This window comes from Micromys minutus (genome assembly GCF_963924665.1).
Source record: "Micromys minutus genome assembly, chromosome: 30".
Lineage (NCBI taxonomy): Eukaryota > Metazoa > Chordata > Mammalia > Rodentia > Muridae > Micromys > Micromys minutus.
Window position 1 is genome coordinate 7,983,656 of NC_137965.1, and position 14,309 is coordinate 7,997,964.

Genomic DNA, 14,309 nt, shown 5'->3' on the forward strand with positions numbered 1-14,309 from the left:
TCAACCAGCATCTCTTTTGGGCAGCCATCAATCACTACAGGTCCACGGCTTGGCCAGGGCAAGGATGGAGCAAAACAAGTAACCATAGTTCTAGAAACAAGATTACGTTGGCTTTGGCAATTGTCCCTATTCAAGCAGAATGAGGAGATTTACAATATGGCATGGCCCCGGCTAAAACAGAGCTAAAATCTGTAGCCAGTCACACACCAATACCACTGAAGTGGGCTTTTCCCTTTGCATCCAAGAAGCTCTGGCTAGTCTCGAACCTCTGACCCCTGCCTCTCCCTACCAAGTGCTGGGATTACAGGTGTGTGTTTTGCTTACAAAGTGGCATGATTGCAGCAGGGAGCACCTTGGCCGGGCCATGCTGCAACAGCCCTCTATAAGGAAGACTTACTGTGGGGGAAGGGAGTGGGGACCTGGAGAAGTGGGGAGCAGAAGTGTGAGGGCAGAGAAGGGGGGAAGGGGACGGAAGGAGAGAGAGGAAGAGAGAGACAGGCCAGGAACACATGGGAATAGGGAGAGAAGATGGAGAAGGAGCTGCTAGCCCCTGTTTATGTACCTGGCTTGCACCTGGTGGGCTTTGATGCAAGCTGTTGCTAGGTAGCTGTGGGAGTGGCGGGGGCTAGCAGAATTGTCTGTAAGCCAACTTCGTGGCACCCAGCATGGCTTGCACTGTATATTTTTATAGGGTGAACTTTATGTGAATAACTCTCAGCCTCGGACTTCATTTAAAACCGAAGCTGGGCGTGACTCTTCTCTCTCTCTCTCAGGTGACTCAGGCTGTAGCAAAGCTCGGGGTGTCCCAGATTCCTCAGAAGGATCTTCTGGAGACCGTTCATGTCAGAGAACAAGGGACGATGAAAAAGCCTAAGCAGGAACTGCCTCCTCCTCCCCCACCGAAGAAGAGACAGATCCACGTGGATGGGGAGGCCAAGAGAAAGTGAGAGACATCCCTGTGGCAGGCCTGTGTGTAACGTGCACTGATCACTAATCAAATGCGAATTTAGACACGCTCATTATTATGTAAATTCAGTCCCGAGCTCATTTACTGGCTTTGAGTCTCTGGAAGATTGGCCTCACTGGAGCTAAGCATCTAAATTGCCCCAAGGGACTTTATTCATCCTCTGTTAAATTTAGAGACTGGTGTGGAGTAACCCTTCTGTTCTTGATCCCCTTTCCTGGAGAAGGATTCGGCTCCTGCTTTCTTCTTTCTTTCATATGTTTAAGCCCTGACAGTTTGGCTTTTGATAAATTCCTTATTCTTTGTGAATCTCTTTAGTTTGCCCGCCATTACAATAACAGTTCAGGAAGATAATGCATTTTTGCCGGCTCCCTCTCCTTACCCCTCATCTATGCATTCAGGTTTTCTTTGGTAATCCCTTTATCAGGTTTCTAAATACATGCTTTTTCTGTTTAGCTGAAAGACCCCTCTTGGGTTAAAAATGTCTCTTTTATCTAACTGGTTCGAAAGCAAGCTAGAGATTGTTAGAAGAATGAGAAGTCAGCTACACCCATTGGGCCTTTGCCGAGGTGGAGCTGTTAAAACCGAGGTTCTTAACCTGTGGACCTCAACTCCTCTGGGGAGTTGTATCAGATACCCTGCACATCAGGTATTTACATCCACAACAGTAGCAAATTTATAAATGTGAAGAAACAAAGAAATGATTTTATGGTTGGAGATGACCTCCTCGCGAGGAACCGTGTTAAAAGACTTGCAGCCTTAGGAAGGCTGAGAACTTCTGCTTTTAAAATGCAGTGCCTTTTAGGCACTGGATCTTAGACGCCTGGTCACAGGGAGCCTTCAGCTTGGCCTCAGGCGTGCTCTCCTGCTCCTCTCTCAGTGAGATCCCTGGGCCCGGAGGAGACATTGGCAGTTATTGGGGGCCTGAATCAAAAGATGTGCTTTCGTTAGAGGAGTCAGGATTTGGGTGGTATTGGATGCTTTTCTTTTTGACCTGTTCTCCGCCTCGTATCAGTGCCTCGTGTGTGACTAGCACACTTGCAGTGGTGAGCAGCGGATTCTACTTTGGCCGGAGTGCCAGGGAGGGAGGGAGATCCTGTTGATATCAATCTGTATTAACGGCCACCTTCCGTTTCCTGAGCCCTTGTTAGCTGCCAGGAGCTGGCAGTGGGTGTCCCCAGGACTGGCTTTGGAGTGGATAGGGTGTATTGCGGTGGGGGGTTAATTTAAGTTTGCCTATAGTGAATAACGAGAGACGCAAAATACTGTGACCAAGGTGACTTCAACAACTCATTATCCTGTCATATGACAGAAAGTCCAGAAGTGGCTCAGCGGTGGTGAGAAGATGCACTTAAGCAAGAATTCCCACTGTAGTCCCCGCTGTTGTTGGCTTGGTCGCCTCCTTCCCCAACCCCCCATCACTCACGCTCAGTACTTTGTCTTCTCAGCAAACTGGGTCTCCGATGTCACTGGCCAGGATTTTGTCTCTTGCTTGTTCAAGTACATAAACAGGCAGCAGTAGTACCGGAGGTCCAGATGAACCAAGTTATGTGTCCCTCACCTACCCCTAGTCTGTGCAGTTTATATAACCGTATAGAGGGAGGGGAGGGCTGTGAGCCGTGAGTCATGCAGACTTTCATTACTGAACTAATTCCTCAGCAGAGGCCTGAATGCACACAGTTCATGGTCACAGAAATCACGCTGTGATTTGTTTCTTTTTTTATGTCCCACGTTTGCCTCAGAATGTCCTGGTACAGTCCAGTCATGATTTTGTAGGCAGATCAGAGTCTGATGGATGCCCACTGGGATTTCCAGTTTCTTTTTCCTAGAAGATGATACGACTGCACAGGGATGCTTAGTTAGCAACAGAAGCAGATAGTTTCTTAAGAAATGATGTTTACATCCTAGAACAAGGCTATGGACCAGGAGCAGAGGGCAAGGCTGGAAGCCCAACCTCTGAACCCCAGGGATTTTTTTTGTGACCTTTTTATGGGTCCTGGGCATAGCAGAACATTCTCCGTATGCAATTCTGGCTTTTCTGCATACATGTAGTATCCACCCCCTGTTAACCTTGATTGGGGAGGCTTCCAGTCTTCTTCTCTGCCAGCTGTTTCTCCTGCTGTGGTTCATTTATGAGTGTGGGCTCCTAGTTGCTTCCACTCTAAAAGGAATACTCAAAAGTATTTTCAGGGGGAGTTGTGAGGATTCTTTGTGTTAGTGATAGATATGGAAGGCTTAGCCAAGGGCCTGGTCTCTGGTCACCTTCCAGAAAACTGTGGCTTTTCACCTGCCTTAGGATCTCTGTCCAACCTGTCCACTCATCCTCCTCCCATTACTACCCCCTGAGCTCCTCTTGCTTCCGTCTATGGCTGCCGTTTCTTTGCTGTCTTTGGTTCTCGGTTCACAGTGACTAGGACTCTATGAACAGCCTCTTAGCTGTTCTGTGCTTAACCCAACTGATGACTGCTCTTTGCCCATCATCTATCACCTTGGGCCTTCCAGTTACTGGCCCCTGTGACTCTTGGCCACATGGCTAGCCTTCCCTCATGGCATTCACCGTACCAGATGCACCTATTTGTAGCTGGTAAAATATGGCTTCCATTTCCCTTGCTTTCCCTTTGCAAGGAAAGCTGTTAAGCACAGCAGAGGCTTATGCCTTGAAACCATTTTTTTCTACGGATGGATTAGGAGTCTTTCCTCAGAAGTCCTGGAATTAGTACCCAGCAAATACTTTTGTTATCACCTGTCACGTTCAGCTGCTTCCTGGTGACTAGAAGCTCCTGAAAGGCTGAGATAGCTCTAGTTGACTATGTACTAAGCAACAGAGGACAGTTTTATAAATGTCTGTATTTGTTCTTTTTCCGTTATCATCTAACCAGATCTGTGGGGTTTTCGTTGTCTACAATAGCTTATAAAAACACAAATGATTCCTAATTAAGTAAAAAAATTTTTTTCTTAATGTAATTATTTTATTAACCCTGTGTTTTCACTCTTAATTGTAAAAGTATTGTGGGTGGCTGCTCTATTTGGGGCGGTGTTTGAACACGCGTACCTGGTGGGCACTCTCGGGTTGTTCCTTATTGGGCCAAGGCCACCTTGGAAGCTGACCAGTGACAGAGGCAAATGTCTCCACCTTGACCAGGTTTGATGCTGTAAGTATGGAGCTGCTGAGCTGGATTTTGAAGTCAAAGACTGCCATCCAGAACACAGAGATGAAGGAGTATGTGAAGTCGCAGGAGACCTCGGGAATGAAAAAGAAATGGAAGGTAAAATATACAACTAATATGCCAGGAAGTAAAGTAATTCCATTGGCATAAAGATGTACCAAGGTCCGGAAGCTTCTGTGAGATACACAGTGCCACAGATGGCTTTTTGACCATCCCTGTAAACATCAGACCATCATATGTCGGAGAAATTCATCATTATTGCCTTTTATGTAGATTTAAATGTACACAGTCTGGTGCATAGTAACTTAGGACATTTTACTGTTCCAGAGATATTCTGCCTTCGTATACAACAAAGCATTTGGTGTATTAGAATTTTCTCAGAATATTTCCTCTAAACAAGACAGCTTTGAAAAACAAAAACAAAGAAACAAACAAGGCACAGGTGGCCCTTGGACCCGTGGAATCACTTAACTGGATTGCAGATACTGGGAGAAGAGTTTCTAGAGAGTTGTTGAAAGCAAAGCTTGAGTTTGCTGCAGCCCAAGCGTCACAGACAATCTGTGTGAATAAAGTGAGCACCTGCCTTGCCACGGCTGCCTACCTGTCATCTCGGTCTCATGTATCCCCTCGTCACCTTCCTCAGTCAGGTGCAGCGTGCTGCCCACGAGTGTACCTTCCATCTCGGTATTTAAAGCAAACTAGGGGCGACTCGAATCTACAAGAGCATAGACACAGGCTGTATGCAAACGGTATACTCTTTTACTCAAAGCATTTGAACGGTTTCAGGTGTAAGATGCTGAGGGCCACCGTGTTACAATAAAGGATCACTTCTCAAACCAAAGCCATTTTCTTTGTTTGGGTTCTAAAGCTCGCTGTTGTTATTTTAAAAATGCCTGTGAAATGTGCTGTGTTCATCTGAGTTAGATGCAGAGCCTAGACCTACAAGATGCCAGTCGATAATCCTGAGGCTCAAACTCTCTCTTTTTTCCCCTGGCTTCTCCCTGGTGAGCTTGGACTGAGGCATGTTGAGTGCCTTTGACCCAGACCATTAGTTTGTTTGCTTCTTCCACTCCCAATACCATTTTTATTTTGATTGAGTTGGGGTCTCACTACATAGCCTTGGGTAGCCTATAACTTGCTCTGTAGAGCAGGTAGACCTGAAACTCACAGTGATCCCTTTCCTCTGCCACTCGAGAGCTGAGGTTAAAGGTGTGTACCCAAACCTTTATTCTTATGAAATAAACTATCTTCTTGAATGGATATCTTAGACCCAAAATGCTGAATTTAATGATTTCCCTCGATGATGAATTCATAATTACAGAGTATATATAATCTTTCCTTCTGAAAGAATCTAAAGTTTATAGTCACTGTCAGTTTTCGAATTTTCTTTTGTGGACTTACTAATTTTCAGAGTGATAGACAATGGCCAGGAATTGTGCAGTTTTTTGTTTTCCATTACAGTACTTATAGAAAAACTTTGAAATACCTAAAGAAACGTTAAGAAGGCACTAAATATATTAAAATAACATTAGCATTACATTGAGAGGGGAAGCTTTCAGTGTCTTATGTTTGGTCTTTATGTCCAGGGATTAGAAAAGGAACAGAAGGAAAGGATCCCCCGACTGGATGAACTGAATCAAACCGGACAAATCCTTCAGGAGCAAATGGGAAAAGGTGAGGCTCTGCAGGGCTTTTTTCTTCACCCCTTAAACTATTTTAGAAGGTCACACTTAATATTTGCAGCTTAACACCTAAAGCATTTAATAGACAAAGCTGGAAAAGTAGTCTGGTTTTGCATTTTTTTTTTCTTTTTGAAAACGGAAATCTTATATTGAAGCTTTTTATTAAAAACAGATAAAGTCAAAGTCGTTTCGCTCCCACATGTGGGTCAGAAAACTAGAAACCTTGAAAAACCTCAGCAGAGCAATTAAAATCCAACAGTGCACAAGATTGTAAAACCTCACCTTTGGGGTTACATGCTCTGAACTTTTCTTATACGTGAGGGCACTGAGGGAAGTTTTTATGCTGGCAGCTACTTACGTATGAAGTCGTCTTAAGGTAAATTCATTATTCCAGTTTCATTCTGTTGCTGTGACAGTCGTCATGACCCAGAGCAGCTCAGGGGAAGAACCCGTTTGTTTCGGCTTATAGATCCCAGTCCATTATTGAGAGAAGTCATGGTGGGAACTCAGTTCTGAAAGCAGAAACCATGGAAGGATGCTGTTTGATGGCTGCCTGGTCTTTACAGGGTAGGGCCACCTGCCTAAGGAATGGTGTTGCCCACAGTGGGCTGGATATTGTATATTTTATATCTTTTAACAATTGAGACAGTGACCACTGGCCAGTGTGATGCAGACAGTTCATCAGTCAAGGATGTGAGATGGCAGGCCCTGTCAGATGGACAATGAAAGCTAACTAGGACACTTACTAATGTTTGATTTTTTGGTCATTTTCAGAGGGTCACAATAGTGCACCCTAAAAACATTTTTCTACTTAAATTTGATGTTACTTGTATTTGGAAAATTCGCATCGACCACTAAATCCTTGCATCGATACAGAAAAACCTAAGGAAAGAGGTGGTAGGCTGAGAATGTCAAAGGCTGGGGTGTGGGTCGCAGTGCAGTGAGGTTCACATGCTGCTTTGGGCCATGGCAGAAGGTAGAAACATGCCAGAGGTGTACATAGGCATAGGTGTTCAGGCTGATCGCAGAGCCTCCCTTCTTGAGAACGCTAGAGAGAGGGCACCAAGAGGCACATGTCCAGTGCACCTGCTCCTTATTCTAAAATTACTTACGTTGCCGGTCAGATGTCTGGGTGTCCCAGCTCCATCTGCACAGAAGTCGTGGATAGGGAGGGAAACTGGAGTCTTCTACAGACAACCACTGCATCTGCTCACAGCGGGGCACGGCCTCCGCAGGCAGGAGCACATCTGGCAGGGCTCTTTGGTATAATACTTCTTATGCTGGCTTCCCACCCCGGGTCTCTTCTATACGTATCGGAGTTATTGTATAGACCTAGGAAGCGGGGACTCTTCATCCCTAGAAAGTGGCTGGCTTTGTAGCTTCTAAGTGGACATAGCTGTAGGAATTCTTCAACCTTGGGCAGTGGCAAATATTATAGCTTCTGTGCCCGTGGTGGCGAAGACTCCAAAGGCTTGGCAGCTTTCTGGGTTTGTTCTGGGGACCAAGACTTGTAGTTCCTCCTCCTCCTCCTCCTCCTCCTCCTCCTCCCCCCCTCCTCCCCCTTTCCCTCCTCCTCCCCCCCTCCTTCTCTCTCTGTCTCTCCCTCTCTCTCCTTCTCTCCCTCTCCCTCTCTTTCCTTCTCTCCCTTTCTCTCCCTCTCCCCCTCTCTCTCCAGCCTCATCCCTCTACCCTCTCTTATCCTCGGTATTCTTCAGCCTTCTTGCCCTGTCTGTCTTCTCACGCTCCATCGCTGCTATTGCTTTGGCTGCACCCTCACTGCTGCTGCTCAGGACCTGGCTACCTCTGCCTTTTCACCACCGTCAGCAGAGGCTTTGCCTATTTCTCAGCTGTGTATAGGGCTGGCTCCTCTGTGCCTTTTGCAACTTGGTCTGCAAATTGCTCAGGCCTGTCTTCAGATGTCCAGCAGCCCATTTTCCTTACCTCTTTTGAGGTTTAGCCACTAGGGCTGCTCAGTTCTGTATTCCCTTCCTCCCTCCTCTGCTTTTCTAAACCCAGCCTCCCCTCCCCCCAAATTCTCTCCTAACCCCCCCATACATACTAGGGATAGCATTCAAGACTTGACACACACAAGTGGCCTCTCCTGTCTTTTCTAAAGCTCTCAGGCAGCCAGTCCCCACCCCTCCCCCACCGCTGGTCTGGTTCAGGGCTGCCTGCTTTGCTCTCTGGCTGGCACTGCTGCAGTCTCTGTTGCTTCTGTCTTTCTGGCACATCCTCGGCTCATCCACACACACCGGAAAAGCCTTTTCTGGACCCACTGTTACAAAACAGGGAAGGTATAAGAGTTTCTTCAAGCTAGTTCACCAAGTGAGCCCAAAGTAGCCAGAGAAAGGGTATTTGTATCAATTTCAGCAAACATCAAAAGTAAGTTTATGTTTATACCAAGTGCAGTATTGTCCCGTGTGCAGCAATCACCTTAGATCTGGGAGACCACTGGGGAAAGTGCTCCTGCTCCCCTCCCCCCCCATATAAATTGGCGTGGCGTGGCGTAATCTAGTGTGGCCAGAGCTAGCAAAATGAAGCTAGCTCTTCACATACTCTTCAGCTCTCTCCCCAGGGAGAGGTGGGACCCACTGCCTGCCTTTGTAAGTGTTTTGTGTCTCCTTCTGCCCTTGATCAAAGCTATAAACAACCACAAAGTAGCAGATTAGTTAGACCAAGTCTTTAAACCAGTAGTTTTAAATCTTTAACTTTCCCTGGTGTGTATGTGTATATGAGTTGTTTTGCAATCACTGCTTTTGGAACAGATTTTTTTTTTTTTTTTATGATTTATTTTATTTTATGGGCCTTAAGTATTTACCAGCATAAAAATATTTGGCTACCCCAAAGCACAATCTGCATGTCCACTGTCCCCACAGTTGTTAAGAAGAATGGAGCTTTTTTTTTCTTGTCTGTGACTCGGTGAACAGGTTAACAGCGATACTTGCAATACTTGGGCACAGACTGTGGTGTGAACGTCTTGCTGAGGTTTAATGTTCTCTCAGTAGCTTGCTGGTGGAAGTACACTTCAACAGCTGGGGTGGGTGGTGCATGTTTGTATCTCTGATTCCTAGGGATTGTAGTGTGACACAAAACCTTTTAAACTTGTATTGTTGGTGAAACAGGGGTGGCTTCTTGCTTTCCATAACATTTTCCTTTCAAGTTGAGTCTGAAGAACTGTGGATGTTGGTCATGAATGCTTACAGAGAAGCCTCCTTCCAACTGCACTGTTCACCTCCTGAAGGTGTTGAGTCTCTCCTTTCAGCATGCGTGTCAACCACATAGAAAGGTTCGGCTACAGTAGTACAACCAATTTAAATTTATCCCCAACTAGCTTACAAATAAGTGAGACTCAGACTATGGTTGTTTTATTTGGCTTTGACAGTTACTTAGGTGGGTGGTAACCCTGAATCTACCTTTCTAACTGCTGCCCTGGCTACCTCCCCAGTGGTACCCCAGATACTTGCTGTTTCTCCTGGGCTGGGGCTCATGGTTCCTCTCCTCCAATGGCCCCTCCTCCTCTCTCCCTCCCCCTCCTTCTTCCAGTTCTCCTATATTCAACCAGGTAACTTAAAAACCAGCCTACCTCTAATCTCTCCAGTAAGGGGCTGTAGCTATTTTTATTTAAGCAATAGTTCTAAACTCAGGAACAAGGCTTGCACACAAAAGCTGGTAGTTTGCAGATATGCCTAGATCTTCTGGTCAGGAATTGAGCATTCCGGTGCGTCGGGACAGAGCAAACCTCAACAGGTTGCACCTCCCTATTCCTCCTCACGCTCATTTAAAAACAATTTTATAGCATTGAAAAGGATGTAGAAAGACCTATTGTTATAGATATTTTTTTATCCTTTCTAAAAACACTGAGAGAAAAAAAAAATTAAGATTCTCGGCAGCTAGAAAGATGGCTCAACGGGTTTTTCCACCAAACCTAGTGACTTACATTCTTCCCTGGGTCCACATGGGTGAAAGAGAGAAACAATTGCAGCAGTTTGTCTTCTGACTGCCATGTGATTGCCTTGGTATGTGGTAGCCCCCGATACAAAATCGGTAAATAAATATAAGAACTTACAAGATTAACAAAATATAATAGCATTTTTAGGATGTCTCCAAAGTAGCTACCATTATTATTATTTTGGCGTTGTTTGTATTTCGTATATGCGTTCAGAGTACTTTGTAGGCTTCTTGATGCTTCACGAACCTGTCACCTGGCTTTAATGTTCCAACATGTGCCCATGGGCTTGTAGGCAAGGGGACTCTTGTCATCTTTCGTCACCTTAGCCAGCTCTGAGTTTTGCTAGCCGTCTGCTTCGTTTTCCTGTGGCAGAAGGCGTACATTCAGATGCCGGGGGCTCTGCACACATTCAGACTTTTGAGCTGATCAGATTATAAGCTAGCAGAGTGTTGCCGGGTCAAGGACGGGAACATGGTCTACAGTATGGGAACTGGCCGATGCTTTATAGATGTTCCTTGTGAGATAGCCACAGCATCCCCGAACTCTTAGCGTTCCTGACTCCCGTTAGGTCAGGGAGTTAAAGCATAACCAATTATTAGTCTGTCCTTGTGGTTTTTAGTTGTGTTAGAAGGGACCTAAGGGTATAACCACGGTATGTGACATTGCCTCATCATCTTTCACCGTGGCCGATGTCTAGGACCAATTCTAAACGTTGGCATTACTAGGTGAAGCGTGTGCTTTGATGCACTTGGACTTTTTTGTTTCTGTAGAAGGCCTTTCGACCGAAGAGATAAACGATGTTCTGGAAAGGGTTTCGTTGGAGTGGAAGACGATGTCTCAGCAGCTGGAAGGTCTGGGAAGGAAGATCCAGCTGCAGGAAGATATAAATGCTTACTTTAAGCAGCTCGAGGCTCTTGAAAAAGACATCCAGGCGAAGGAAGAGTGGCTGAGGGACACACCTTCTTCTCAATCTTCCCAGCAGCCCTTGCCAAGCTTACAGGACTCCTGCCAGGTAGGGTGAGAAACAGCTGGACTATATAGGACTAGAGAGCCTTTCTGGGCTGAGTCTCATATATAAAGAGCAGATAGCATTCAATGTGTGTGGTGAATGGTGTGTGTGTGTGTGTGTGTGTGTTTGTGCACGTGCACACTGTGGGAAGAGGTCAGAGGAGGACATTAGGTGCCCTGCCCTACCACACTCCACCTTCTTCCTTTGAGACATGGTCTCTCACTGAACCCGGAGCCTGGTGTCTAGTAAGTTCCAGCTATCCTCCTGTCTCTGCCCTTCCATAATGACAGGGCTATTGCAGCCTGTGGCAATTCCCACATTTTTACACGGGTGCTGGGGACCAGGTCTACGTGATTGCACAGCAAGTGCCCTGACACACTGAGCCGTGTCCGTGTCTCGTACAAGGCAGAGGTCTTGCAATCTGAAGAGAAAGTGGAGAGTCGGGGAGCACGGATCTCACAGCACAAGCTTTGTGTTCATTTTCTTCCTAACTGTTCGGAGACACGCACCGTCATGGAGTGACGGGACTGTATTTTCTCTTCCTCAGAGGGAACTGACAGAGCTCCTGGGCCTGCACCCCAGAATTGAGACACTGTGTGCAAGCTGTTCAGCCCTGAAGTCGCAGCCCTCCGTCCCAGCTTTTGTCCAGCAGGGTTTTGATGACCTTCGTCGTCACTATCAGGCTGTGCGGAAGGCTTTAGAGGAATGCCACCAACAGCTAGAAAACGGTAAATACTGGCTTTGTGCTGTAGTCACTTCTCTCTGACTCTGCCTCTGTCTCTGACTGCCTCTCTGTCTCTGACTGCCTTTCTGTCTCTGTCTCTGTCTCTGACTGCCTCTCTGTCTCTGTCTCTGTCTCTGACTGCCTCTCTGTCTCTGACTGCCTCTTTCTCTTCTGTTTGCCTTCATCTAAAAACTACTCCCAATATTTAGATTTTTGTGTGTCTGTGTTTCATCCTGGGTTCATGCTGTCTTCTTTTGTACCCCTGTGGCTTGACCTGGCCACGTGGTGGTGGCACACGCCTTTGATTCCAGCTCTTGGGAGGCAGGGATGGGGACAGTGGCAGAGGGATAGGCAGTCTGAGTTGGGGGCCAGCCTGGTCTACAGTGTGAGTTCCAGGAGAGCCAGGGCTATACAGAGAAACCCTGTCTCACCCCCCCACACCAAATTAAAAAAACAAAACAAACAAGCCAACTTGACCTGCTCTAAAATTGTGTAAGTAAGAAATGATGACTTCTGGAAGATGCTTGTTTTCCTTTTGTGGTGATGGTGGTGATGGGTTGAACCCCAGTGCCTCATGCTTGCTAGGAACTTGGTTTGCACTCCCGCCCTTATGGCAAACTTTACGGGAGAAACAGCTTTGCGCTGATCAAACAAAAAACAACATCAGTTTCTGTTTGCTCCCGGCGGTTAAGGTTTTAGCACTCGACCCTCGAAAAGAAATCACATTGCTCTCCTAGAATTTGAACAAAATTGAGCAGGTTGGAACTGGAGAAATTGGGATAAAGCTGGCTTGGGTGGCTGGCTGGATTTGGAAAGTTTGTGTGTTGCTTTCAGTGTGTCTTCGCTTCAGCCACTGACGGGGGTGGTTCTGTGCCCTGTGCCCTCTGTGCAGTGACTGTCACCTCTACCACTTTAGCTCCTGCGAGTTATGTGCAGGCATTGGGAAGGTGTGTGTGTTAGACAAAGGCATTGTGTTAACTTTTCTTTGGGCTGTGCATTCGGACTGCACGCATTTCGCTCATGGAAATCCGTGAACTTACAGTGGGACGCCTTTCCTGTTGCCGTGCAAGACAGGCTTTCCGTCTTGACAAGGGTCAGGCGTAGGCAGTTGAGCTTAGGCTGCTAATTGGTTTCACCTCTTGGTGCTTCACATTCAAACTGACTTCCTTTTAGGTACAAATGCTGATTGTCTGGGATCTTTACAGAGGCACAGAGGAACCCTCTGTGCTAGCGGCTGTTCCCAACCACCCCTGTTTTTTATGGTTTTGGTCTTAGGGTTCCTGTATAGATTGTGTACATTCGTGGGGTTTCAGGAAGGCTAGTGGAGGGGGTCTTTGCTTCCTCTGTTGTAGCATCTGGGGAAGGGGAGGGTGTGTGAGATAAAAGGAACGCTGTCCTTCCAGTGTCATAGAGACATGTCATGATGATCAAATGAAGAAAAATGCTCGTGAGTTAGTATTTCAAACACCAGCCTCCGGAGGGGGAGGAATGAAGCCGCTGTATGTCTGTCTGTCTGTCTGAAATGCCAGAGTGATGGCCGATCTTGTTAACCAACAGAGAGCCTTTTCAGCTATAGTCAGGGGATCTAATTTACTATCTATTGGATTCTACTTATTACATACAGAAGATTAATGGTGCAGAGGGTAACAGTGGAATCCTAGTGTTGTTTTCCTAAGTAAGCATGTTTAAATTCTCAGAGCTGAAGAGTCAACCTGAACCTGCATATTTGGACACACTGAACACTCTGAAAAAAATGCTAAGCGAGTCCGAGAAAACAGCCCAGGCCTCTCTGAATGCCCTGAATGATCCCACAGCGGTGGAGCAGGCCCTGCAGGAGAGAAAGGTAAGCTGAGTCTGGAAGCGCTGACCATTTCTGAGAGTTCCTGTTATGTATTTGAAGTGGTTTGTCAGTGATTAAAAAAAGATGGCCATTTTGGATTAAGTCTTTAAAGATTGTTAAAACTTTGCTACAGAAACAACAGATTAAATAATTTATTCTACTGTTTTGTTCATTATTATTTACTATTGGTCTCATTGAGGAAGTGGGCGTGCGCTGAGCCCAGAGGACGACATTGGGAACTTGGTTTGAATCCCAGGGCTAGACATCATTCAGTCTTCAGCCTTGTGTGACTGCCATTTTTATCTCTTGAGCTAACCTGCGGCCTAAGAAGATAGAGTATTAAGTGTTACTGGGAAAAAATGTATTTTTTTTTATCGTCTGTATAAAGTTCTAAACCTGTTCCTAATATGCTAGATATATCTCCTAAAATGACATGGGGTGTATTAGGTGAACTAATTTTTTTAATATTTATGTGAGTACACTGTTGCTGCCTGCAGACACACCAGAAGAGGGCATCAGATCCTATTACAGATGGTTGTGAGCCACCATGTGGTTGCTGGGAATTGAACTCAGGACCTCTGGAAGAGCAGTCAGTGCTTTTAACTGCTAAGTTGTCTCTTTAAGCCTCTTTTTAAACATTTTTTTAATTTTTATTTTTGAGACAGGGTTTTATTCAGTAGTACAAGCTAACCTAGAACTGACAGCAGTCCTCCTGCCTCTGCCGTCTGAGTGTTGGGAGCTGCTAAAATTATGTTGAACAAATCACTCTCCTATTTATGCCAGTGGCCTGTGGACTCTCTGCCAGTGCTTCTCAACCTTCCCGATGCTGCGTGGTGACCCCCAACCATAAAATAATTTTCAATGCTACCTCATAACTCCCAATTTTGCTGCTGGTATGAGTCATAATATAAATCTTTGACATGAAGACTATCTGATATGCAGCCCCTGGGAAAGGATTGTTAGACCCCCAAAGG

The 14,309-nt window shown here is 46.0% G+C and overlaps 1 protein-coding gene across 5 annotated transcripts in view; it reads left to right on the forward strand.

Annotated features, from left to right (window-relative positions):
* The window catches only part of UTRN (utrophin), a gene marked incomplete at its 3' end in the record, with an annotated part of 456,405 nt that overhangs the window by 132,584 nt on the left and 309,512 nt on the right, over nt 1-14,309 (forward strand). For all 5 annotated transcript variants that reach the window (XM_080941517.1, XM_080941518.1, XM_080941516.1 and 2 more), the window contains 6 exons: nt 774-943; nt 4,107-4,230; nt 5,718-5,805; nt 10,533-10,774; nt 11,319-11,499; nt 13,193-13,338. In XM_080941517.1, coding sequence (XP_080797643.1) covers nt 774-943; nt 4,107-4,230; nt 5,718-5,805; nt 10,533-10,774; nt 11,319-11,499; nt 13,193-13,338 — 951 coding nt within the window. The remainder of the gene's footprint in view (nt 1-773; nt 944-4,106; nt 4,231-5,717; nt 5,806-10,532; nt 10,775-11,318; nt 11,500-13,192; nt 13,339-14,309) is intronic.